This window comes from Pipistrellus hanaki (assembly GCF_964339955.1).
Source record: "Pipistrellus hanaki genome assembly, chromosome: 1".
Classification (NCBI taxonomy): domain Eukaryota; kingdom Metazoa; phylum Chordata; class Mammalia; order Chiroptera; family Vespertilionidae; genus Pipistrellus; species Pipistrellus hanaki.
This window is the reverse complement of record NC_140503.1, coordinates 158,305,171-158,332,447: the sequence shown is the minus strand read 5'-3', so window position 1 is coordinate 158,332,447 and position 27,277 is coordinate 158,305,171. Positions and strand designations below refer to the sequence as shown.

The window sequence follows — 27,277 nt, the reverse complement described above, 5'->3', positions numbered from 1 at the left end:
AAAGATGAAATGCTTACAATCAATTCTTGCACCAAATTTAACAGTCCCATCTCACAGGTGTTACTTGACTATATATATATAAAAGCCTGAGTGACAGTTCAACCGGTAGCTATGATGCACACTGATCACCAGGGGGCAGACACTCAATGCACAAGCATGGAAACATGGAACAGACTGATGAATCTCAGAGGGAAGTTAGGAGGGGGGAGGGCAAAAAGATTAACCAAAGATCTTATATGCATATTAGAGTTTATGTGCATGGATTTGTGCACTGGTGGGGACCCTCTGCCTGGCCTGGCCTGGCCTGTGGGAATTGGGCTGATACCAGAAATCTAACATCCCCTGAGGGGCCTCAGATTGCGAAAGGTCGCAGGCCAGGCCAAGGGACCCCACCAGTGCATGAATCTGTAAACCGGACCTCTAGATAATCATATTTGTAGTGACAATCTCCACACTTCTGTGTGTCAAACAGGCTAATCATTAGTCAAAGAAAGTACAAGTATAATGAAGATCTTTTTAAAATATGCTATTTCACAGGATTTCAAATCATTGGTGGGGAGAAGATGGGAAGACTGGATCTAGGTGTATTTATCAGTTCAATTACTCCTGGAGGACCAGCTGACTTAGATGGATGCTTAAAGCCAGGTACTTTACATTTAGGTAATTTCTTGAGTACTTTACTGTTGGACATGAATTCGCACAGATATCAAAAGTGGAACTTGGACAAAATAAAAATAATTGGCAGGGTGACATTTCTGATATTTAGCATGAATTTCTCTTTGTCATTGAAAATGCTGAATTGTCCATTTTTACAGGGGACCGTTTGATATCTGTAAATAGTGTGAGCTTAGAGGGGGTCAGCCACCATGCTGCTATTGAAATTTTGCAAAATGCACCTGAAGATGTGACACTTGTTATCTCTCAGCCAAAAGAAAAGATATCCAAAGGTAATATAAATGTCTCTTGACTGTGTTCTGTTTCATTTTTACAAGAACTTCAGTAGCTTGGCCCAGTAAATCAGAATTAAGCTCCTTATTTCCTTTCTGGAAATTTTAACTGTGTATAGTTCTGATTATTTTGAGTATGGATCAGTAGAACTTTTTTATTTATTACTTCAAAGATTTTCTATCTCATTTCTCTTCACTAATACAGTTGAACCTTGAATGACCCAAGATTAGGGTACTGACGACATGCATAGTTTACAATCCTTGTCTAACTTTCGACTCCCCCATAATTTCAGTTGCCTCCCTAAAGGGGATTAGGGAGTGCGCTCCCCCCTCCCACCCTCGGGAAGTATACCAAAACTCGTGGATACTCAAGTCTTCTTTATAATATGGCATTGACCAATCCATAGTCAGCCTTCCATATCTGCAGACTCCCAACCACAGATCAAAAATGGCACAGGTATTTATTGAAAAAAATTTGTGGATAAATGAATCATGCAGTTCAAACCTGTGTTGTTCAAGGGTCATCTGTAGTTGAATAAAAATGATTTGTTGTGTAAAATTGATGTCACTTTAGTAAATTTTCCTAAATACTTGGTGTTTTCTATTACTTAGGCCAAATCAGAAATGAAATTCTTTGTCATTGCCTATGTAATAGAAAACACACAGATAGAAATATAATATCTATAAATTCCTGTTCTGAACCAGGTTATAGAAAGGAAAACATACTAGAAATTTAAAACTAAGACCATATAATTTTGTTACAATCTCTTCCATTAGCATATTGTGGGAGAAAACCCACATGACGAAGATCAGATGATTTAAATGTGAGCTATGCCTGAGCCACTTATTAGGTTTATGACTTACATCCTTTTGAGCCACCATTGTTTTTTTCTTTAAAAAGGAAACTATCTCAGGCCTGCCTTGTCTGCCTGGCACAGAGTTAACATTGGGTCAAGGGGTAGGGTATTGTTCATAAAAGATGCACACACTACAGGTGTAGTCCAATAGCCTTATATATATTATAGATACATTTTTATTTTTTTATTTTTTTAAATATATTTTTATTGATTTTTTACAGAGAGGAAGGGAAAGAGATAGAGAGCTAGAAACGTCGATGAGAGAGAAACACTGGCCAGCTGCCTCTTGCACACCCCCTACCGGGGATGTGCCCACAACCAATGTACATGCCCCTGACCGGAATCAAACCTGGGACCTTTCAGTTCGCAGACCGACACTCTACCACTGAGCCAAACCAGTTTCGGCTATAGATAATTTTTTTTAAAGTAGTGCATAGACATACACAGACTACTTTTATTTATTTTTAAAATATATTTTATTGATTTTTTACAGAGAGGAAGGGAGAGGGATAGAAACTTAGAAACATTGATGAGAGAGAAACATCGATCAGCTGCCTCCTGCACACTCCCCACTGGGGATGTGCCCACAACCAAGGTACATGTCCTTGACTGGAATCGAACTCGGGACCCTTCGGTCTGCAGGCTGACACTCCACTAAGCCAAACTGGTTTCGGCCACTACTTTTAAACAAAAATACAATTTTTATACTCTGAATATCAGTCTGTAACTTATTCATTCAATATATTCCAGACATCCATGAGTGTCCAGAATCCTTTTTTTTAAAAATGCCTTATTGATTTCAAGAAGAGGAAGGGAGAGGGAGAGATAGAAACATCAAAGATGAGATAGTATCATTGATCCACTACCTCCCACATGCCCCCTTCTGGGGATCAAGTCCAGAACCTGGGCATGTGCCCTGAATATCAAAATTTATTTGTTTCTTTTGTTGTGCATCCAGGTTAGCTAGAATTCTATTACATATGTTGCAACAAATACATTTGTTTGCACACCACTGAAAATGTACTTATCTCTAGGTTAGATACCTGGAAGTAGATTAAGGAATATGCACATTTAAGTTTTTGACAAATGCTACCAATTTGCTAAAGTTTTATCAATTTACAGTCAACCAATTAGATATAACAGTGTTCTTCACACTATTAGTGGTAGTATAAGAAATTAGCAGTCCCATTTTTGTTAGGCAAATAGGTAGAAACTGCATATCCCTGATAAACAATAAGAGTGTCTTTTCATATATTTATTAGTTACTAGAGGCCCAGTGCACAAAATTCGTGAAGGGGGGGTCCCTCAACCCAGCCTGCACCCTCTCACAATCCAGGACCCCTCGGGGGATGTCCAACTGCCAGGGATCAGGCCTAAACTGGTAGTCAGACATCCCTCTATTAATCCAGGACCTCTGGCTCCTAACTGTTTGCTTGACTGCCTGATCACCCCTAACCACTTTGCCTTCCTGCCTGGTCACCCCTAACTGCTCACCTGCCTGCCTGCCTAATCACCCCTAATCACCTCTGCCTTGGCCTCTGCCACTGTGGCTTCATCCAGAAGGACGTCTGGAAGGTCGTTTAGCTGTCCGGTCTAATTAGCATATTATGCTTTTATTATTATAGATGAGGATTTTACTCCTAATTTCCAGTCTACATTTTCATACCCTTGTATCACAGGAGTTCTAAACTTGTGGGTTTTTTTTAATTAAAAAAATTGTTTTAGTCCTCACCCGAGGATATGTTTATTTTTAATTTATTTTAGAGAAAGAGGAATGGAGAGGTAGGAATGGGGGGGGGGGGAGAGAGAGAGAGAGAGAGAGAGAGAGAGAGAGAGAGAGAGAGGCATTATTTGATTGCCTGCTGTACATGCCTCTATGAGAGAGAGAGAGAGAGAGAGAGAGAGAGAGTTATTTGGTTGCCACCCGTACATGCCTCTACCGGAAATTGAACCTGCGACCCTTTAGTAGTACATGGGATGATGACACTCCAATCAACTGAGCCACACCAGCCAGGGCTAAACTTTTTCTTATTGACTTTTAGAAAAACTTGGTATGTTAATGGCATTGACTCTTCAATTAGTTTTTTTTTTTTACTGTTCCAAATATTTTCTCTTGAAGAGCTACTCATTACTCTTCAGTTTTCTTTGGCTTTGCTTGCTACATAAAACTTTTAGTTTCTTATAAATTTGCATCTGCATTTTTTTTTTTTTTTTTTTTTTTTTTGCAAATGTCTCATATGGTTTGTTTTTTTTTCTTACTTAGGGGAGCTTTCTTAAGTGGGTTTTGATAAAGACTATATTTAAATTTTGCGAGTTGCCTTTCTTGAGAATTACTTGGAATAATTGGTAGGACAATATTAAACAAATATATAAATAATTATTAAATAAAGAACAAGGTTCTTTAGAGACCCAAATTATCTCTAGTTGGGGAATCAAGAAAGCCTTCACAGATTACTTGAAATAGGCCTTAGAGAACGGAATTGGGGAGTTAAGATGAAGGTGTTACACATTTCCATAGAAGTTGCTTCAAGAATAGCCAAAAGAAACATTTGTTGGGTTCCTGTCACGGTTTCAGGCCCTGGGTCAAGTGTAATGTGTGTGTTTTCCTGTGTAAAATCCTCCCAACAGTAGTCAGGAACATTGTGCATGTGTGTAAGCCCTGGCATGTGTGTGTCACTAACCTGTTATTTTCATTGATGGATTTTGACGTTTAGTGCCTACTACTCCTGTGCACATTGCCAATGGCATGAAAAACTACACGAAGAAATCTTCCTACATGCAAGGCAGCACTGTAGATTCTTCTGAGGATCACCGCTGGCCACGTGGTACCTTGAGGCACATCTCAGAGAGTTCCTTTGTGCTGCCTGGAGGGCTGCGGGAAGGAAGCCTGAGTTCTCAAGACTCCAGGACTGAGAGTGCCAGCTTGTCCCAGAGCCAGGTCAATGGTTTCTTTGCCAGCCACATAGGTGACCGAACCTGGCAGGAATCACAGCACAGCAGCCCTTCCCCATCTGTGATATCCAGAGCCACTCAGAAGAAGAGGACTTCTACTGACAGTAACCAAAGCAAAGCTAAAAAACCAGGCGTTTCTGACGCAACAGATTACTCTGATCGTGGAGACTCAGACATGGATGAAGCCACTTACTCCGGCAGTCAGGATCATCAAACGCCAAAAAAGGCATAGTTTAATTTGAATCTTTGTTTTTTGTTTTTAATTTAACAAAACAAACAACAGCAAGTAAATATCAGAGTAGAATATTCTACTATAAACTACTTACATTATTCTAGAAAGGAAAAATAATTTATATAGTATGCTACTAACTGCTACTGCATTTGAATCTAACTTTCAGAGAAATTAGCAGCTTTAAATACTAACTCTAAAATGCCTATGATTTGGGAACTTGTTACCTGATAACCCAAAGAAATTAATAATCAGGTGATTATTTTCTACAAGTGATTCATCTCTTGCATACTTCATGTTGTAAGAGAATTTAATATTTGAAAATTATTGTACCTAAGTAGTTTATGGAATGGCCAATTGACTTATTTTTGATAACCAGATCTTTCTGAAGTTTTGGATGGATGAACAACAATATAAAAAAATGCCCATTTCCTAGAAATGATATAAATTTAAGCTCACTTTCACAAGCAAATATAGAAAAAAACCTTAAGCCCTCTTTTTTTTTTTTATTGAAAAACCAATATAAAAGGATTATGCCTTTATAAATGGGACTCAGCTGCAGTGCCTTTCTTTATATTGGATTTGAACATGAAGCCTACTCATCTTAAAACCCTAAGCAAAAAGCTACTGTTTAATATATATTGATTTTTTTTTTAAGGAAATTGGCTTACTTTCAAATTTGGGAGTCTAAAAACATTGGACAAGGGTTATGTAAAAGCCAGGTCTGCAGTGGGTCTGCTGTTTTACCTTAAGCAAATCCTTTAATCTCTAAACTTCAATTTCCTAAACCACAAAATATGAAGGCATTGGATTAGATGATCTCAAAGATCTCTTCCAACTCTCATGATCTTTGAATCCACTGTCCCTTAATATCTTGGTTTTTTTCCTTAATTTACCCAAAAAACACATATTAAATCTTCCAATAGTAATTCATTTTGAGTCTAACAAGAAATCCTTTTTTTGTTTTTCTTTGTTAAGGAATCTTCCTCCTCAATGAATACATCCAACAAAATGAATTTTAAAACTTTTCCTTCAGCACCTCCTAAACCTGGAGATATCTTTGAGGTTGAACTGGCAAAAAATGATAACAGCTTGGGGATAAGTGTCACGGTACTGTTTGACAAGGTTTTCAAATGTTTTCTCTTCTCCATTTCCAGCAGCCTATTGTATTTCAGTTAATTAATTGAATTATTTTGCTTCAAAAAGTAAACTTGTCAAATACTTCCAAAATTAAAAATTGAACCATATCTTAAAACTTTTTAAAAAACTTGAGCGTACTGCCCTAGCCTGTTTGGCTCAGTGGATAGAGCAGACTAAAGGGTCCCAGGTTGGATTCTGGTCGAGGGCACATGCCCATGCTGCAGGCTCGATCCCCACTGGGGGCCATGCAGGAGGCAGCTGATCAATGATTCTCTCTCATCATTGATGTTTCTATCTCTCTCTCCCTCTTCCTTCCTCTCTGACATTATTAAAAATATATTTAAAAATAAAATAAAAACTTGAGCATACTAATCACTTTTTCCTGTGATTCCACTACATTTTCCACATAGATTTCATACTTGCTTAATCTGACATAAGATTTAACAATACTTGATAGTTTCTGCTTAAACATGAAGTAATACATTTTATTCTACATCATAAATAATGTAAGCCTAATGTATATGCCCTTTCTCTGCATAATACATCTTAACTTGTAAATATTTTAAAATTATAGGTTCCCAAGGAATATATGTACTTTTAAGGTAGTTAAAATGTGAGCATAGGCTACTTGTTCAAATTACTTTAGAATTCTATTAATGAATGTACTGTACCCTAAATGGTAACATTATCATTTATGATATTTGAAGGATATTAGTAATAAATAGTGATTCAGAAACATCATAGAAATAGCACTATTAATATATAATATATCAATATCAAAAAGACCTAATTCTCTAGCACTTTAAAAAATATTGCAGCTCTTTTTCTTTTGCCCTTAACTTTAGAATTTTATCTTCCTATTATTGTGAAGGGAAATAAAAGCTGTATATCCATGAGAATGAAAAATCTACTCATTACCTCTCATGTCCACTATAACCAAATTTCTCTACCAAAATCTTTCAAAATGAAAAAAAATTTTTTTCCCTTGACTCATAAGATTTGCTTCAGAATAGCAAATATGATCAGAAGTATATTATTCTATATTCTATTTTTTTCTGACAACTACGTTCTCACACTAATTTTACACAGATGGATTTTGCTTTCTGCTGGCTCATAATGCATGCTATAAACTTACAGAGGAAGGGTAATTTTTCATATAGTCAAGATCTAGCATGTTGTTATTTTCTGAATAAAGAGTTTTCCTATGAAGTAACTGCTTTAATATTTGGAAAACTTAGCTAGAAATGTTTTGGGGTATTGAACTAATTGCATGTGCTGACATGCTGCAGCTGCTTTCGCTGATAAATTGAATGCTTTCTGGATCTCATATTTGAAAAATGGAGTGTGAACTTTTTTGTATTACAAAATGTTATTTTATCTGTCTGTTTCCACATAGGGAGGTGTGAATACCAGTGTCAGACATGGTGGCATTTATGTGAAAGCTGTTCTTCCCAAGGGAGCAGCAGAGTTGGATGGTAGAATTCACAAAGGTAGACTATTTGTGTGTGTATGGGAATTATATAGAGGATTATAACTTCAACATATAAATAAGAAATTACCGGTAGAAAGTTGGTAGACTAATAGACCTTCAAATTATTTGTAATATAAAATAAGAACATACACAATTATTTTAAGATTTGAGTATTAAAAAACTCCTTGATGTCATTCCAAAAACTTTTTTCCCCACCTTATTCTCTAGTATCAGAAAATATTTTGATGATATTTTAGTTCATGTTTTGTACTTTCTAAGAAGTAAACTACCGGAGGATGGGAACAGGATAGTGACCTTGTAAAAACAGTGACTTCTACATTTTTAATAAAAACTAATTAGTTTAGTTTCCTCCAATGCTCTACATTCGTAGTTTATCTTACACCATGATATAAATAAATTTTATATATATACATTATCCTGTTCTAAAATGTACCTAAGATTAGCCATAGAATTGGGAAAGAAATTAAATACACATTAAAGAAAGTATTACAGTTTTGTATAAAATTTGTCTGAATCTCTCCTGAACAAATTAATATGAAACAGGATCACATGGTATTAAAGAGCATGCTTAGCATGATTATATTTTATGATTTGCTTTTTTCAAAATGACTGCCTGATTTTAGGTGATCGTGTCCTAGCTGTTAATGGAGTTAGTCTGGAAGGAGCTACCCATAAGCAAGCTGTGGAAACACTGAGAAATACGGGACAGGTAATAGATCATTATACCAAATCTTTAAGGTACCTTAGAAGAACATAATAATGTGTGAATAACATCAATTTCATTGATATCTCTAAGTTTATTAGTTAAGAAAACTAGCCTAATTTATATAAACATCCTAGTATTTTTTCTTCAAATTAAGAAGCAAGTATTTAAAAAAAAAAAAAAAAAAAGCAAGTATTATGACAAGAGGTTTTAGTTTTTTTACTGAAGAAACTGGCTTTCTGTATCACATGTAGCCCTAATATTACCAGAGATCTAACAGAAGGAACGGTAGAAATTGCATTTTTAAAATTTTTCATCAGCATCTACAACTATGTATTGATTTTCACTTCTAGTCATTCTTTACCCCCAAGGCTAAATTTATTTTGTTGAAATACATTTTAAGTCAGGGAGTTTAGCAAATTATTTACAATGGTACAGTGGTGATTTTATTCTAGTACCACAATTTTCTATAATTTGTTTGTTATTTTATTTTTTTCTTAATTCTCACCCAAGATATGTTTTCGTTGATTTTTAGGGAGAGAGTGAGAGAAGCATTGATGTGAGAGAGAAACATTGAAGGGTTGCCTCCTAGATGTCATCCAACTGCGGATCAAACTTACAATGGAGGTGTGCACTCTGACCAGGAATTGAGCCTGAAATCTGTTGGTATACCGAACAACGCTTCAACCAACTGATCCACATGGCCAGCGCATAGTTGCTATTTTATAGTAGACTTTTTTTTCTTTTTAATCATTTATCCTTTTATACAGGAAATAATAATAATATACAGGAATTTTCAAATCCCTTGCTTTTGTTCCATTTTTTAATCTCCCTATACTTTAGTAGACCAGTTATTTACTTTAAATATATGCCATTGATTATACAAAAAAAAAATCCTGAAAATTGATCTACTTTTTTATAACTATTTTTTGTTAATGAAGTGATTTTTTATTTTTTTCAGTTGGTTCATCTGTTGTTAGAAAAGGGACAGTCTCCAGCATCCAAAGAACATGCCCCTGTAACCCCACAGTGTACCCTTCCAGATCTGGATGGACAAGTCCCAGAAAAAATGGTGAAGAAAATTACTCCTATCAAAGACTACAGCTTTGTCACTGAAGGTCGGGCCTTAGGACACTGTCATCTCAGCTTTCACTTATTCAAAATATGAGTTTTGCATGTTGGATCATAATTCATGCCTGAGTCTCTTTAATTATTCTTATCAAATGTGAATAATCTGATGCAGTACTACACTGAATTTTTTTAATGATATATTTGCAGCTTTTAGAGTCTGAAAGTCATGCTTGAAACAGATTATGGTCATATAAGAGTGCCTTAAGTAGTTGTAAAATTCAAAATCATATCTGTAGAGGAAAAAAATATTAAAATATAGATATAATTGTGGAAAATGGCTTCAAACCCATATGAAACCGTGGCTCTTACATTTTCTATATTTCCATTTAATTTTATGGACTTGTCAAGCTAACCCTGAGTAGAAATTTACCTAATAGATCCCAGATATTGATCTTTCTTACAAACTTTAACAGCCCTGTACATACCACTAATTAGTACCAAAATAAGAAAATTAAAAATGATGTAGTGTTGAACTTTTTGTTAAATGTGTTCATGATACAGAAGTCCCCTTTATTATCAGATTCCACTTATCTTCCATGTATGGGGCATAAATATCCTTTACTTTATGAAGGATAGAGGTGGTATAAAGTTCTTATTTGTCTTTTACTTTAAATTCTTATTTGATTGCACAAATGTTAGCAACTCTAAATTAGTCCCAAAAGTAAGGAGAAAATACAACCAGCCTATATTTTTCCTGGTTATGAAAGTAAAATTAGTATACCCACTTAATCTCACTGCCCTATATTGTTTATTTCTTCCATCGTTTTTTTAAATGTGTATTTTTATTCTTTTCTGCTTATTTAAAAATAATTTTTGTTGAAGATGAGAATTTTTTCATATTGTCATTGCAATTTACTGGATTATGTTATACTGTACCAAAACATTAGAATGTCATCTTCCGCATGCTTCTCTAACATGTGTTTTGCTCCTAATTTTCTCTCCCATTGTATACCTGGATTTTTGTTATTCTTCTCCTCTCTTGGATTTTTTTTCTTCTTTTTCTGTTATTCTACAGTCTTTTAAAACATGAGGGATTAAGCATAATTTCATTTTCAGAACCCTTATTTCAAAATTCTCTTTTCTTTTCAAGGAGTTAGTTCATACAGCTTAGTTCATTACATTTAGTTTTCTGATTTATAGTATGAAATAAGATTTGCTATAGAATAAGAGTACAAGTGTATATATAAAGCTGTAAATATGGTGGGGAAATGGGCTTTTTAAAATGTGTCTAAAAGTATTTATGTTTGTATGTTCATATGTATACATAACTTAAGAATATTTAATTTTTTTTTTTCTGCAGAGAATACATTTGAGGTAAAATTGTTTAAAAACAGCTCAGGCCTAGGATTCAGTTTTTCTCGAGAAGATAATCTTATACCTGAGCAAATGAATACCAGCATAGTAAGGGTTAAAAAGCTCTTCCCTGGACAGCCAGCAGCAGAAAGTGGAAAAATTGATGTGGGGGATGTTATCTTGAAAGTGAATGGAGCGTCTTTGAAAGGACTATCTCAGCAGGTGAGCCCCAAGCATGTGGAGATGGATTGGCCTTTCAGAATGATTTGATGATAATGGCTTAAAGTTTCACTTGTCATTTATGGCACCCACAGGAAGTTATATCTGCTCTCAGAGGAACATCTCCGGAAGTATCCTTGCTTCTCTGCAGACCTCCACCCGGTGTGCTACCAGACATTGACCCTGCTCTTTTGGTAAGGCTGCAAAAAGTAATTCATGCTTTTGTAGAATATCAATTGAGTGATTAATTCAGCTGTAGTGATTTCATATAGCGTGATCTCCGGGGTTTTATCCCAGGTACTTCAGCTAAGAGTATTATCTTATGTGTGTCACTTATCCTCTGACTACATCCTGTATTTGCAATATAAAGTAATTCAATTCATTTTCTCTTCTTTCCCTTTCAATTCCAAAATTCTAGCTTCAAGGATTTTTAGGAATTTGTTTTCTAAGCATAAATAGAATAAGACATAAAATAATGGTTACAAAAACCTTTTGTTTATTTCTTCATTTGACCAAATGGGGAAACATAATTTTCATTCTAAGTTAGATTAGATAAAACTGAGAATTATTTAAGATATTTTGCTTTATAAAACATTTTAAAATATGTTTGTTCATTTTCCTTTTTTATGTCAAGAAATAGCTAAAGGATCCAAAACCTATTTTGGAATTACTTATAAATTGCATACTGATAGATAGGACAGCCTTTTGAAGGAAGACAACCTTTGTCTTATGTACTTAAAATAGTGTTCTGCACTGGCTTGGTGGCTCAGTTAGCTGTTGTCTGTATACCAAAAAGATTATGGGTTCTGTTCCAGTCAGGACACTTACCTAGGTTGTAGTTTTAATCCCTGCTCAGGCTGCATATGGGAAGCAAGCGATCTATATTTCTCACATCGGTGTTTCTCTCTCTTTCTCCCTTCCTCTCTCTGTAAAATTAATAAACATCCTCAAATGAAGATTTAAAAAAGTAGTGTTCCATAAACAGTGAACGTCACCCCTGAGTATGAAAGGCAGGAGAAACTTGTAACCTTTATATCAGAAAGAAAAGTGAGAAGGCTATTAATAGGAAAGTAACATTTCTATAGAGCATGTTATAAATAGCATTTTAAGAGACTACATTAAAAAGAGAGAGAGAGAAACTACATTGATTTGGGTCAGCAGTTAGGAACTGGTGAACTCTATTGATGAGTATATAAACTGATACAATCTTTCTGGAAAGCAATCTGGAAATATTTAATAAGGCCTTTAAAAGCATCCTATATGCTGATTATTAAAAAAATTATATATTAATTATATACAAGATTATAAGGAAGTAATTAGAAACTTGGGTGAAAAATCTATATACAAAAATGTTCCCCTAGCCGAAACCGGTTTGGCTCAGTGGATAGAGCGTCAGCCTGCGGACTGAAGGGTCCCAGGTTCGATTCTGGCCAAGGGCATGTACCTTAGTTGCAGGCACATCCCCAGTAAAGGGTGTGCAGGAGGCAGCTGATCAATGTTTCTCTCTCATCGATATTTCTAGCTCTATCCCTTTCTCTTCCTCTCTGTAAAAAATCAATAAAATATATATATATATTTTTTAAAAAGAACAAGTTCCCCTAGATTTCTATTAATAGTGTAAAACTAGAAACTAGATCTGTATCCAATAAAAGGAGAATTCTGTAATAAATTAAAAATATATCTACCTATAGGATTATTTCATAATTATATAGGTTTGTTTTCAAAGTATATTTAAAGACCTCATAAAATACTCATAAAAACCTAAATTTTGAAAGTAGGATACAAAGAAGAATATATACTAGTACAGGCCCGGTGCATGAAATTCATGCATGGGGGAGGGAGATACCCTCAGCCCAGTCTGTACCCTCTCCAATACAGGACCCCTCAGGTAATGTCCGACTGCTGGTTTAAGGATTGAGCCTATACCGGCAATCAGACATCCCTCTCACAATCTGGGACCATTGGCTCCTAACTGCTCATCTGCCTGCCTGCTTGATCGCTCCTAACTGTCCCCCGCTGCCCCCCACTGCTGACCTGGTCATCCCAAACTGCTCCCACTGCCAGCATCGTCGCCCCCAACTGCCCCACACCACCAGCCTGATCACCCCTAACTGCCCCTCCCCTCCCCACTGGCCTGGTTACCCCTTAGTGCCCCCACTTCCAGCCTGGTCACCCCTCACTGCCCCCTCTGCTGGCCTGGTTGCCCCAACTGTCCCCTCATGCAGCCTGCTGTTCAGTCATTTGGTCGCCCCCTACTAAACCCCCTGCCAGCCTGGTCGCTTCACACATCCTGTTAGGTTGTCCATTCAGTTGTCTCGGATGTGACAGTCACTTAGCCTTTTATATATATAGATAACTCTAATTCTGATTTAAAGTATAAGTCATACAATATTAACAGTTATTTTTATATATGATTTTTTTCTCTACAGAGTATAATTAATTATAAAAATGATAGAATATTTTAATAGAAAGTGGTATTGTTGAACGCATTCATTTTCTATCAGGTGTTCTAAAATTACTATAAGTTGTCACATTTAGGTCTCTTTAAATTTGTTCATTACAGAGTCCTCTGCATTCTCCAGCACAAGTACTTCCAAACAACAATAAAGACCCCTCTCAGCCAGCATGTGTGGGGCAAGGCACCAGCTCTGATGAAAATGAATTGTCTGACAAAAGCACGAAACAGTGCACATCCTCATCCATGAAAGACAGTTACAGTGACAGCAGTGGGAGTGGAGAAGAAGACTTAGTGAAAGCTCCAGCAAAAATTCCAAGTATGAGCTGGAGTTCAGCTTTTCATCAGACTCTAAGCAACATGCTACCACAGGCGCAAAATCAACACGAGGCGACCAAGAGTCAAGAAGATACCATTTGTACCATGTTTTATTATCCTCAGAAAATATCCAACAAACCAGGACTCGAGCACAGGTATTGCCAATTTTGTAATGCACTCAACACAACTAACGGTTAGTAACAGGAGCAGCAATCTACATTTCTCTAAGAATAAACAGTGCCTGTAAGTGAATTTCACAATGATTAAGTAGATGATGACTCTATTGGCTATCTAACTATTGTGGCTGACAGTTTTAGTTAGCTGTAAGCTTTCTAGACATTCAACCTGAGCCTTACTGCTCTCTCAAGCATATTTACTAAAAATTGGGAAATTTGTATTTCACCATCATTCAGATTATTTGACAGAAAGAGAAGAAACCTATTTAGACAGTGATGGGGTAGGAGAATAGTGAGTAAAAATATAAAGAGAGTGGTATGGAGGAAGGGATAGAGGGTTTGCATAAGATAGGATATGCTAGAGTACAGAAAATGGGAAAAGGAGAAATCACTGACAACAGAGGCATATAAAGATACATGTATGCCTCCAATTGTTAATCATATGTTGTACTTTTGATTTAATCATATTCATCCAAGTATTTTTTTCTATTGTATAATCTAGAATAACCAGGTTTAATCATATTCACCCAAGTATTTTTTTTTATTGTATCATCTAAAATAACCACAGAAATAAAACATTTATTTTCTTACTCCTTCTTTCTTATTAAATTGAAGCACATTAGCTTCAGCCTTATATTAACAACCGGGAACGAAAAATATATTTATTTAATCTGTCTTGCTGGTTTGTACATTTTATAAAGAGCTTCAAAATAGGACATTGGTGATGTTAGAGTATAACAGATATGAAATAAATTCATAGTCTAGAGTCAGATAAAAAGTAGCTAGAGTCTCAATAAAAAGCAAATATGAATATTTATTAAAATTTTCTTTTTGCAGTAAAAACTTACTATATTGACATTGAAATGTATTTGAAAAGAGTCTTACTTCTTTGTCTCTGTAGTAATCCTCCTTCCCCTCTACCACTGGATGTGACTCCTGGACCACCCCAAACAGAATCTATTTCCACTAATTTAACAGATAAATATATACATCACACTTCTGAACCAACCAAACAAGATAGCTTGACATCTTTGAAAACTGATTTGGAAAACCACGTTGAAGACTCAGAGCTGGTGAGTTGTTTCTGCTGTATTAAAGTACCTTCCTATTCATGTCCAGTAAATGGATAGCATAGTTGGTATGTCTCTCTTCTGAGAATTAGGGAGAAAGCAAAAAATTTAGGTACAAATCCTGTTTCTGCCGCTGACTTACTGTCATTTGGCAGATGCCTGTGGGAAAATTCCTTAATTTTTCTGAGTCTTAGTAGTTTTGGCTATAAAATGGGGCTAGTAATCTCATGTGGTAGGATTAAATGGATTAGTTTACATAGAGCATTTAATTCAGTATTTGCTATTTGCTAAATTCTAATGAATTATTTTTTAATCAAGACTGAATAATTTTTTTCTTCGCCATACTTGTTTTTCTGTGTACAAGTGGATCCCTTTACATTGTCCTAATAGCTCTAGAACTTCTAAGCCTACAAATTCAATAATAATATCATTTGGGAGCCAAATTTTTAATAATAATATCATTTACATTGGTCTAAAGTTAGTCTTTTTCAAAACTTTTTATTTTTCATGTGATAAATATTTGTTGTAGAAAATTAGAAAACAAAGAAAAAAATGATTAAAACTATTATCCTGCCACCAAAAAAAACATACACATTTGGGAGTTAATCTTTCCAAATATTTTGTTTACTTATAAATGTGTGTGTGTGTGTGTGTGTGTGTGTGTGTGTGTGTGTAGTATCTATATCTTCAGTTTCATTCTCAGCAATAGAATGAAACTAGTCTTTGAATTATTTCCTAAGAAGTCTGTCATCACCCTTATAAGCTGTAAGCAACATTTATGTGACAGCTGAAATCTTTAAAAAAAAAAATTATGGGGTGAGGGTTAATCAAAAAATAAATAAAAACACCTTTTTTTGTGACCCTTAACATCTATTTTGGTTATCTAGAAATACATAAAGAATTTTCTGAACTTTCCCTTCAAAAAAGTATTCTTTGATAATCAAGATATAGCCACTACTGTGTCCTTGTTTACCCTGAAAATACAAGGATTGAAGCATGAGTAAATTAGGACTCAGCCTCTAGACAAACACATAATGTTGTATTTAAACTCAACGTACACATTGGAGGGTATTCTTTCTAGAGTTGGATAGGCCTGGCTTCTTCATTTGGACAAGATAAGTAAGCTTTTAGGGACTGGTTTCCTCACTCTGTTATTCAAAAGAAATAATAGTCATCTTTCTGTTTGTGTATAACACAAAATAGACTTCCTAAAGGAATCTCTGTTTTCTTCCCTTAGGAAGTAGAACTTGTCATTACCCTAATTAAATCGGAAAAAGGAAGCCTGGGTTTTACAGTAACCAAAGGCAATCAGAGTATTGGTTGTTATGTTCATGATGTCATTCAGGATCCAGCCAAAAGTGACGGAAGGTTAAAACCTGGGGACCGGCTCATAAAGGTAAGATACTGCATGGAATGAGTTTTTGAAAATGTAGCGAAAAAGCAAGCAAGGGTTGAAGAGAAAGAACAAGAAGTTGAGTTAATATAACATTCTATTTCTCTGGTTTATGTTTTCCTTCTCTACCTCTTAAAAGTAAAGGGTTGTTATAGTTAACAGTTTGAAAAAAAATTCTTAAAATTCGCTTTTTAATTTAATTCTCTTTTTAATTTAATTTAATGCTTAAAGTTCTCTTTTTAATTAAAGTTCTCTTTTTAATTTAATTTAAAATGCTTAAAGTTCTCTCCCTCTAATCTCAGTTAAAGCATTAAACAAGCTATCTTGGGTTTCAAGTATAAAAAGTTCTTAAATTACTATAAAGATAAGGTTCCTATACCAGAAAAAAAAAAATGATGCATTTGTTAAGTATTTTACATTATATTTTACTTATAATTATTTGATCATTGTGTTTATTGTATTTCCATAGTACAGGGTATTACCAATAAATTAGAGACCCTTATTTTTTTTAATAGTTTATTGATTTTTTTTTTAGAGGGAGAGAAATGGAGAGGAAGAGGGAGAGAAAATTGATGTGAGAATACAACATTGGTCAGCTGCCTCCTGCATGCCTCCTACCCGGGATCAAGCCCAAAACCCTAACATGGGTCCTTGACCAGGAGTGAAACCTGCAGCCTCCTGGTACATAAGAAATGTCCAACCAACTGAGCCACACCCATCAGGGCCAGGGACCAGTCTTTATTGTGAATCTCTTACTGGATAATATATATTATATATAAAAAAGTTAGGGCAGCAATCTTCAACCTACTTCATCTGGTACACATAAACTAATTTCTAAAGTTTGTGGCACACCAAAAACTATATTTTTTGAAAATCAGACAAAAAAATAGGTATAAAAAAATTTTTGATTCATTCACATTGGACAGCTACTGTTGTGTTGGCTGTTTTTTTGTTTTGTTTTGTTTTGTTTTAATCTAAGGGAAAAGAGGTATGTGCCCCTGAATAGTCAGGTATTGCATGTTTTAAAAATTCTTGTGGCACACCAGTGTGTCACAGTACACTGCTTGAAAAATCGCTGAGTTAGGGGGGGTTAATATATTTTCTTGGCAACTGCTCTGTTTCAAAAATTTAATCTTACTTTTTCCCCTTTCTCGTTTGTGTAGGTTAATGATACAGATGTTACAAACATGACTCACACAGATGCAGTGAATCTGCTACGGGCTGCACCCAAGACCGTCAGATTAGTCCTTGGAAGAGTTCTGGAATTACCCAGGATGCCAGTGCCACCTCATTTGCTGCCTGACATTACATTAACGTGCAGCAAAGAAGAACTGGGTAATGCAAATTCAAGCTTTATGCGGTGTGATTTTTCTTGGCTTGATTAAAATAAATACTTTTAAGGCTAAAGAAACAAATGTTTTTTATTCCCTGAAGGTTTTTCCGTATCTGGAGGTCACGACAGCCTTCATCAAGTGATATATATTAGTGATATCAACCCGAGGTCAGCTGCAGCGATGGAGGGTAATCTCCAGCTATTAGACATCATCCACTATGTGAATGGAGTCAGCACACAAGGCATGACCTTGAAAGCAGCTGAGAGAGCATTAGACACGTCACTTCCTTCCCTGGTGTTAAAAGCAACAAGGTACTTACTCTGCAGTTATTTGTGGGTTTTGTCTGTGTATGCAGACACATTTCCAGCTCTTGGTTTTATTTATGTTTTCTTAAAGATATATTCCTGAATTAGTAATTCACAGACTAAACTGGCAGAACTTAAGTTAAACAGACTGATCGACAAGAGATTCTCAGAGCACTTCAAGCAGATTCGTGTTTGGGTATAAGTTTGGAGTTATTCATAAGGTGGTTACTACATTTGTCAGTTAGGATGTTTTCAGTTGCAGGTAACAGAAAATACCACTCAACTTGGTTTAAACAAGAAAGGGGATTTACTGCCATTTATGGTTAAAAAGGTTATGTAGTAGTACAAAGGTAAAATTTGATTAGTCCTCTGGCTTCATTTCTTTGCTGTTTTAATTTTCCTACACAAAAGTCACATGCCTGTGTCAGGCTCATGCCTCATAGTTGCATACTACACACATCCAGAGCATTCTTCAAAAGTCTCACCAGCCAAAACCTGTTTGGCTCAGTAGATAGAGTGTTGGCCTGGAGACTGAAAGATTCCTGGTTTGATTCCAGTCAAGGGCATGTACCTTGGATGCAGGCACATCTCCAGTGGGGGATGTGCAGCAGGCAGCTGATCGATGGCTCTCTCTCATCGATGTTTCTAACTGTCTCTCTCCCTTCCTCTCTGTAAAAAGTCAATAAAATATATTTAAAAAAAAAAAAAAAAAGTCTCACCAATCAGCATGGTAAAGCAAGGAGTATGTGCTGATTGTTTTAGACCTAAATTAAGGCCAGTCCCTGAATTGAAGCAAAGGGATAGGAACATGTTGATAGGCCTAGGCCAGTCTTGGCCCACTCCCAATGTGGGGACAGCCCTGCCTACACCTCATATCTCAAGCAGTGAGGCGTGGAGTCACCACACCCACTACCTCACAACAATTCCACGTAATAAGAAATGCTAATAGTAACTTTTCTTTCACTTACCAATGAAATAAATTGAAAAAATACATGTATTATTTTAAATAACTACAAATATGGTGGCTTGAAACAACAAGTTTATTGTCTTAACAGTTTTGAAGATCAGAAATACAAAATGGGTCTCAGTGGGCTAAAATCAAGGCAGAGCTGCAATCCTTCTCCAGGAGATCATCCATCTCCTTGCCGTTTCCACCTTCTAGAGATTGCCAGTATTCCTTGGCTCATGGCCCACTTCTAAATTCATAGCCAGTAATGTGCTCTATCATCACTGCTCTTCTCTGATTTTCTGCCTCACTCTTTCATCTGTAAGGACCCCTGTGATTATATCAAGCCCTGCCAGATAATCCATAATAATCTCCGCATCTCTAGGACCTTACCTTATTCACATCTACAAAATCCCTTTTGCCTTGTAAGGTTCCACACTCACAGGCTCTGAGGGTTACAAAGTACACATTGGGGACATTATTCTGCCACCCACAATGTGCATAATCCAGGCCTTCTAGACTACAGGCTTCTATTACATAAAGGGAAACTTCACATTTTCATCTTGATACGTGATGAGATTTACAAGAGTGTGTCTCTCAAAATATAGGTACTATTAAATAAATTATTTCATAGTAACCTTATTTGTTCCTTCTAAACCTCTAAGTCAAAATGTGTACTTTTTCCCTTGAATGTAATTCTTGACTGTTTTAAAAATTAGATTGGGCATAGAGTTATTTTCATAGTTGTAGCTGAATGTTAATTAGTGGGGAAGGAAAGGGTTCAAACAACCTGGAAAATATTTTTGTGAAAATTAACATCTCTGCAAACCATAGATTTAGCTAACTTTTATATTTACTAGTAGCCCTGCACACAAATCCATGCGCCAGTAGCTCGCTGCCCCACCCTCCTGTAGCTCTCTGCCCACTGCTTCACCCTCCTGTAGCTCCCTCTGCTCCTCTTCCTTCCCTCCCCCCTCCTCCCCCCCAATAGCTTGCTGCCCTGCCCGCTCCTGTAGCTTGTCATTGCTTGATTGTAGCTCGCTACCCCACCCTCCTGCTGATCCGGGATCTGGTTGTTAAGCGGTCAGTCCTTACTCTTCATGGTGTAACAACCATTTGCATATTACATCTTTATTGTATAGGACTCCCTCAAAATCAGTAGAGCACCCTTTGCTCTAGCTCTGAAATGGCTTTCTTTTTTTCTTTCTACTGTTATCTTTTCTGGAGTCATTAAAGATATAATAGTGGCAGTCTCAATTGTTTTCCTCTTTGTTCTTCCAGCTCTCTCTCTCTCTCTCTCTGTTGATATATCTACTGTCCTTATCCACAGGAGAGCAATAATGGAAGGGTGTGTATTTATGCTAATTATCTCTATGTCAAGAATGGTAAAGGATCTGTGATTTTACCCTACTTGCAAACTATTAAGTTAGCCAGTTGTTGTTTCTTGCATGCTGGTAGGAGATATGAAACTCATGCATCAGAGACAAAAATACTTATTGAAAATGGTATTGGTGTCAATTCCACCCAGAGATAACATATGTGGGCCTAGTGGATTCCTGCACTTGCAGCGGATTGTATTCCAGGAGAGGAACACTTTAAGAAGAGCCCAGGAACCTGCCCCTTTATGGTGGCTGCTAGAAAGCCTGTTTTTTTGTGTGGGAAAAGAAGTTATGTCATCCCTCAAACTTGCTCACCACGTACATAGCCTTGAGAATTGTCCCAGATAAAAAGTGATCTAGACGAAACCGGTTTGGCTCAGTGGATAGAGCGTCGGTCTGCAGACTGAAAGGTCCCAGGTTGTATCCCGGTCAAGGGCATGTACCTTGGTTGCGGGCACATCCCCAGTAGGGGGTGTGCAAGAGGCGGCTGATGGATGATTCTCTCTCATCGATGTTTCTAACTCACTATCCCTCTCTCTTCCTCTCTGTAAAAAATCAATAAAATATGTATTTTTTTTTTTTAAAGTGATCTTGGCTTTGCAATTCTTGGTCACCCAGGAATAATATTCAGGGATGAATGGGGCCCATGGCGAATTGCCTCTTTCAACATTATATACCTTAGGCAGCCTCCCTTTTTTCTCAAGTATTAACAGTAGTAAGATTGCATGCTAATCCTTTTTCCAAGATGCTGTCTCTTTTACTGTTTTATATATATATATATATATATATATATATATTTTTAATTGATTTCAAAGAGGAAGGAAGAGGGAGAGAGATAGAAGCATCTCCTGCACACCCCATACAGGGAATCGAGCCCACAACCTGGGCATGTGCCCTTAACTGGAATCAAACCTAGAACCTTCAGTCTGCAGGCCAATAGTCTATCTACTGAGCCAAATTGGCTAGGGATTTTTTACTGTTTTTCATATTGGGTGGTATTATTTTTCTCATAATCCTTTGAATATATTATTTTGTCTAGAGTTTCATTTTATTTTTTTTAAATATATTTATTGATTTTTTTACATGCCCTTGACCGGAATCAAACCTGGGACCTTTCAGTCCGCAGACCGACGCTCTATCCACTGAGCCAAACCGGTTTCAGCTAGAGTTTCACTTTAAATAACTTAAAAGTAAAACACATGCCAAGGGCTTTAGGGTCATAAAACAGTGATCTATGATTTCTAAGTTATCTTTGAACTATTACTTGTGTGACAGAGAACCAAGTTATTAGATCATGAAATTTTATCAGTGTTTGAAATGAGAGGAGAAACAATGTAATATGTTGAACTGAAACTCAAAGAAAGATTATATAAAGAAGTGATTCTTACTCTTTTTGGTCAAGAATATTTCCCTTCAGAAAATACGAAGATGAAGACTGATAAATTTTGTCTTTAGTTTTAGGGGTTGCCTAGGCCCTCTGAAGCCCATCCAAAATAAAAATCCGTAGTCTAATTAAGAGATGGTTCAAGGGATACTTAAACAAACATCTTGAGTAATTTGCAATTGCCTTTTCATTTGTTTTATAACACAGAAATGGTCAGCCAGTGATCCCAAGTTCCAAGAAGTCTGCTGTTTCAACTCCGAAGTCAGCCAAAGCCAATGGTAAGGATACATTCACTTTATGACACAAATAGTGATGGAGACGTAACTGCTTTTCCCAGAAGCAGGTATGGACACTGTCACTAAAACATTCTTAATGCCTTTGCAGAGTGTTTTGCAGGAGCTCTAGCTACCTTGCAAGGTTATAATGAGACATTAATATAATAATATTGAAATATCACATTGTCACATAATAGTTTATTCAGATAGTTACTTAATTTCTTATCTGTGCTGGGCACTGTTCTGGCATTGTGAATGTGGCATGGAGTAAGCAATATATCTGTCTTATATTTTAGCATCATAATACAAATTGTAGAATTCATAATTGTGGCAGCAGCTAATGTTGATTTGATGCTTATTCTGCACTAAGTATTTTTCTAAGCTCTTTAATTTCTGCAACAACAGCCCTGGCACACTCGTGTTATTATTATCCTCCTTTTATAGAAGGGGAAACTGAGGCACAGAGAAGTGTGATAACTTGCCCAAACTCATAGAGTTAATATCCAGTAGAGCTAGAATTTAAACCTAGGATGTCTGACTCCATGTTCTCACTTACATAATTGGGGTCAGCAAATGTAGCTATTAATACTAGTATTAATATAATAATAAGAATGTTAGGCACAGGGAAATATTGTTGAAAATTAGTGTATATGAAGTATCACATAATCTCACTCATATGTGGCATCTAAGTAACAAAATAAATTGTTGAACAGAGTGGACCCAGAGACAGGGAAGCATGAAACAGAGTGCGGAATCTCGGAGGGAAGGTGGGGGAGCGTGGGTGGGTGGGAGGTAGTCAACCAAGGACCTTGTATGTAAACATTCATGGCTCATGGACACAGACAATGGGGTGGTGAGGGCCTGGGGCAGGGGGCAGGCTAGAGGGGCCTAATAGGGAGGAAAGGGGGACATATGTAATACTTTCAACAATAAAGTATAATTTAAAAAAAAAGAAAAGAATTAGTGTATGAAATGTAAATTCAGTACTTCATACATAGTTAAACTTTTAGGTTACCGAGTGGTAGTACCTAAGTACCAAAAGTAGCTAAAAGGCCCCTCACTAAGATCGCAGTCGTAGTTTATCTTCTGAAAGCTGGCAGATCTGTTCCTTTCCTCCTCTGTTATCTAGAACGCCTTCCTTCTATCTACTCACCAATAGTTCCAGTTTACATTAGGGTCATGCTATCAGAACAACCAGAGAGCATTTTTCTAGTGACCACTGGAAAGACTCCTGTTTGTAATTGTTTAAGCTAGACAGTAAAGTCACTGCTCCCTGTCCCCCTTGTAGAAACTGCCTAGTGATCTGTCTTTATTGGCTTCTCTTACTTGACTCCCATAGAACTAATTCCTTTTATGAATTCTGAAAAATCATATAACTCTCATACTCATTGAGGGGGATGTAAAATGGTACAACCATTCTTTAAAACAGTTTGACAGTTTCTTAAAAATTTAAACCTATACCTATCATATGATGGAGCCATTGCATTTGTATTTGTTCACTCAAGAGAATAAAAAGTATTTATCAATACACAAAAACTTGTACAGGAAGGCTTTTAGCAGCTTTCTTTTAGTAGTCAAAATCAGAAAACATTCAAATATCCAAATTCTAACAACAGAATTATTTAGCAACAAAAATGGTCTGTTGATACACACAGGAACATAATTAAAATAACCTCAAATAAGTCTGCTAAGTGAAAGAAGCCAGACTTGGGGGGGAGGAGGGGGAAGAAAGTTCAAACTGTATTATTCCATTATTCAAAATTATATAAAAATGCAAATTGATCTATAGTGACAGAAAGCAGGTCAGTGGTTGCCTGGAGATAAAGGGGTGGGGGCAGTTCAGGGAACAAGAGGGAGCAATTACACATAATAAACTATTGTGTTTTACACTATTCTAATATGATTATTTTCAATGAGTGCTTTATTATTAGTATGTTTTTTTCATTATTTTTCCTAGAAGTTTAATAATGTACTGTATCTTTTGGAAGTAACATTAAAAGCCATTTTTGGACTCTTTGTAACATTATCCACAAAATTATAGAAATTTGTTCCTAAAAACTTATCTCAACCTTCATCTTTCCAGGTGAAATTATTTTTAAGTCATTGTCAAATAGAAGTCCTTGAATACACTTACCTGTATTTCTTTTTAACTTTTCCAAATGCTACCATGTCTTTAAAAATCTCTTAAAATATAATTTAGTGAAGCAAATTATTTATAAATATGACTTTAACTATAAGAGAAACATAATCTTATTTTAATATATGTTTGTATTTTTGTACTACAGCTAAGAGTTCAAAGTAACCTTTAGTTTAGCCATATGTTAAAGTCCTGTCTAGTTATATCCAAAACTTTTTTTACTGTGTTAAACTGATAGTTTACAAGACTTGCTATCTTCTCTTTTTTTTTTTTTTTTAATATACTTTATTGATTTTTTACAGAGAGGAAGGGAGAGAGATAGAGAGCTAGAAACGTCGATGAGAGAGAAACATCGACCAGCTGCCTCTTGTACAACCCCCACCGGGGAGGCGCCCGCAACCAAGGTACATGCCCTTGACCGGAATCGAACCCGGGACCCTTCAGTCCACAGGCCGACGCTCTACCACTGAGCCAAACCGGTTTCGGCTGCTATCTTCTCTTAAATAGTAAAGTGAATCTAGTTCATGGCCTGTGATGTCTCTCCCATTTGGTTTGTGATAATTTATATTCAGTACCTCACCCTAGAATCATTCAGCTTGACTATGTGTATATATGTATATATGTGTGTGTGTGTGTGTGTGTGTGTGTGTGTGTGTGTGTGTGTGTATATATATATATATATATATATATATATATATATATATATATTAATTGAGTTCAGAGAGGAAGAGAGAGAGAGAGAGAGAAACATCAATGATGAGAGAGAATCATTGATTGGCTGCCTCCTGCACACCCCACACTGGGGATCGAGCCCACAACCCATGCATGTGTGGGGGGACCGAGAATTGAACCATGACCTGGTTCATGGGTTGACACTAAACCACACCAGGCTGAATGGAGCTTTTATGCAAACTATTTTCTTTTAAGCTACTGGCTTTTTCCTTGGGGTAAATCTTTCTCTAACATTTGATTCCATCTAGTTAGTTTTAAATCATTTTATGTCATGACCTCTTTTAATGTACTAATAAAAATAAGATCATGTACAGATACGTGGGTTTTCTTTCACCATTTTGCGTGCCCATTGTGGTCCTGACTGGCTCATCCCTTACTCTCTATGTTGTCCCTTTGAGGTCATCACCCTGTGGAGCCTTGCAGCAAGCCTGCCCTCACTCCTAAGGACTCATTCTCCAAGGTAAGTAAGAGGCCGCCTTCTTCGTGTCCCACTTCCTTATCTAAATAACCCGCTTGTTTGTGTCATGAACCAAATTGATTACACATTTAAATATTTGCCTTTTTCTGAAACGTATATTGATAATAGGAATATATTTCAGTGATCTAATAGGCCTTGCTAAGTAGAGCTTACACAATCAAGCCCCCATATAAGTAACCCTACTGTATTTGGCACACACTCGGCTTCTAAACAAGATAATTACTTAAGTAGATAGCTTTCGAGCCGGGATGTTTTATGAATGTGCACAATTCCTTTGGTTGTCTTAGGTATCCGAAGGAGAAGAATGTAATTAAGAGTGAAATTGGTCCTCTGGGTTAATGTTGACCAGCAGTGACTCTCAAGTGGCAATTCTCTGTTGATACTAAGGAAAAAACATTAATGGCAAAAGCAAGTAGCTTCTTGCTTCTTAAAAGACATAGGCAATGCTTTACCAATGATAAAATGAAAGATCCGAAATCATTTAAGATTAGCACAGAGAAACCTGGTGGTGACTTCATAAAACTATTTATCATATAAGTAAATTCTACTTCAGGCTCTCTCTTAAAGGTTACATATATGCCTATTTGTTTGGCTATGTTTTGCTTAATGATTCTCTTTTGGCATGTAATGCACATTCTAAAATAACCACAGCTGGTCCTGGCCCGTGTGCTCAGTTGGTTGGAGTGTTGCCCCATGCATTGAAAGGTTTTGGGTTCAATGCTTGGTTAGGGCAAATACCCAGGTTTCAGGTTTGATCCCATTCTGAGTGCATATGGGAGGCAACCAATCAATATTCTCTCACACATCAATGTTTCTCTCCCTCTCCCTTCCTCTCTCTAATATAAATAAAAAAAACATATCCTCAGGTGTGGATTAAAATAATCACAGCTGGATCTTCATTTTTGTGAGATTGTTTAATCCCATCCACATCCCATACAATATATTCTAAACCTCACTGTTTGAATGTCTTTCCATGTACAATCCAGAGCTTGGGGCATTGTTCTCCTCGTAATCTGAAAATCTTATCTCCACAAAATTTATGGACATGAACTAGATTGAGTGGAGGAGGACAAAATTAATTTAGTGGCCAGAAGCCCAAAATTCTGTGCCTTTCATCTCACTATTTTATCTCAAACTTGCGACATGGTTCAGGAGGGCCTGAAAAGATATTGTGCAGAAGAATAATTAGACAGAAATGATTGGAACACATAAAAATGTCTGGTATTTGTATGTTTGCTGATTGGGTACAGCAACATTCAGTTCTTTGTTTAGCCACAACGACTTCAATTTCACGTAGCTGAAGCAACTGAATTTTTACATGTTCTGAGTGTTAGTCATGCTGTATAGTGCTTATTTTTCTTTTAAATGTTGGCGTGTTTTTGAAAGGGAGAAAGGTATAATTTCTTTTTATATTAACATAAAAACCAAGAAACTACAAGTTTTGTTATTCATAGCTGCAAACACATGTTGTTGTAGTTAAAATCTTCCAGAAAGTTGCTCAACCAATATTCTGTCATTGAATACAAATGTTTGTATTATGAAATTCTCAAGAAGGTTGGAGTTTCACAATTCAGTGAAACTATTTGACATCATGTAACTACTATTTATGAAGAAATAATTATACTGCATCTATCATCTCTACATTTTCTTAATAAAAAGAGGAAAACCTTCAGAACAAATACCTTTATTTTTATAAAATTATTAATTCATTCTAATTATTCAATTATGCATTTTTGCCAAATCATTTTTTTAAATATATTTTTATTTATTTCAGAGAGGGAGAGAGAGATAAAAACATAAATGCTGAGAGTCATTATTGCTACTTTCTGCATGCCCCCTACTGGGGATCGAGCCTGCAACCAGGCACATGCCTGACCAGGAATCAAACCCAGGACCCTTCAGTCTGGTGGCCAATGCTCTATCTGCTGAGCC

The 27,277-nt window shown here is 36.2% G+C and overlaps 1 protein-coding gene across 11 annotated transcripts in view; it reads left to right on the top strand.

The window, feature by feature from the left end:
- Window positions 1-27,277, top strand: part of PTPN13 (protein tyrosine phosphatase non-receptor type 13) — a 175,001-nt gene that overhangs the window by 127,173 nt on the left and 20,551 nt on the right. For 5 of the 11 annotated variants that reach the window (XM_084881588.1, XM_084881587.1, XM_084881583.1 and 2 more), the window contains 16 exons: window positions 538-645; window positions 816-947; window positions 4,519-4,982; window positions 5,964-6,110; window positions 7,522-7,615; window positions 8,241-8,326; window positions 9,282-9,438; window positions 10,752-10,966; window positions 11,059-11,157; window positions 13,527-13,891; window positions 14,814-14,985; window positions 16,220-16,378; window positions 17,539-17,710; window positions 17,810-18,020; window positions 21,931-22,001; window positions 25,266-25,327. In XM_084881588.1, coding sequence (XP_084737714.1) covers window positions 538-645; window positions 816-947; window positions 4,519-4,982; window positions 5,964-6,110; window positions 7,522-7,615; window positions 8,241-8,326; window positions 9,282-9,438; window positions 10,752-10,966; window positions 11,059-11,157; window positions 13,527-13,891; window positions 14,814-14,985; window positions 16,220-16,378; window positions 17,539-17,710; window positions 17,810-18,020; window positions 21,931-22,001; window positions 25,266-25,327 — 2,714 coding nt within the window. The remainder of the gene's footprint in view (window positions 1-537; window positions 646-815; window positions 948-4,518; window positions 4,983-5,963; window positions 6,111-7,521; window positions 7,616-8,240; window positions 8,327-9,281; window positions 9,439-10,751; window positions 10,967-11,058; window positions 11,158-13,526; window positions 13,892-14,813; window positions 14,986-16,219; window positions 16,379-17,538; window positions 17,711-17,809; window positions 18,021-21,930; window positions 22,002-25,265; window positions 25,328-27,277) is intronic. The other 6 variants (XM_084881584.1, XM_084881590.1, XM_084881581.1 and 3 more) reach the window with 3 other exon arrangements.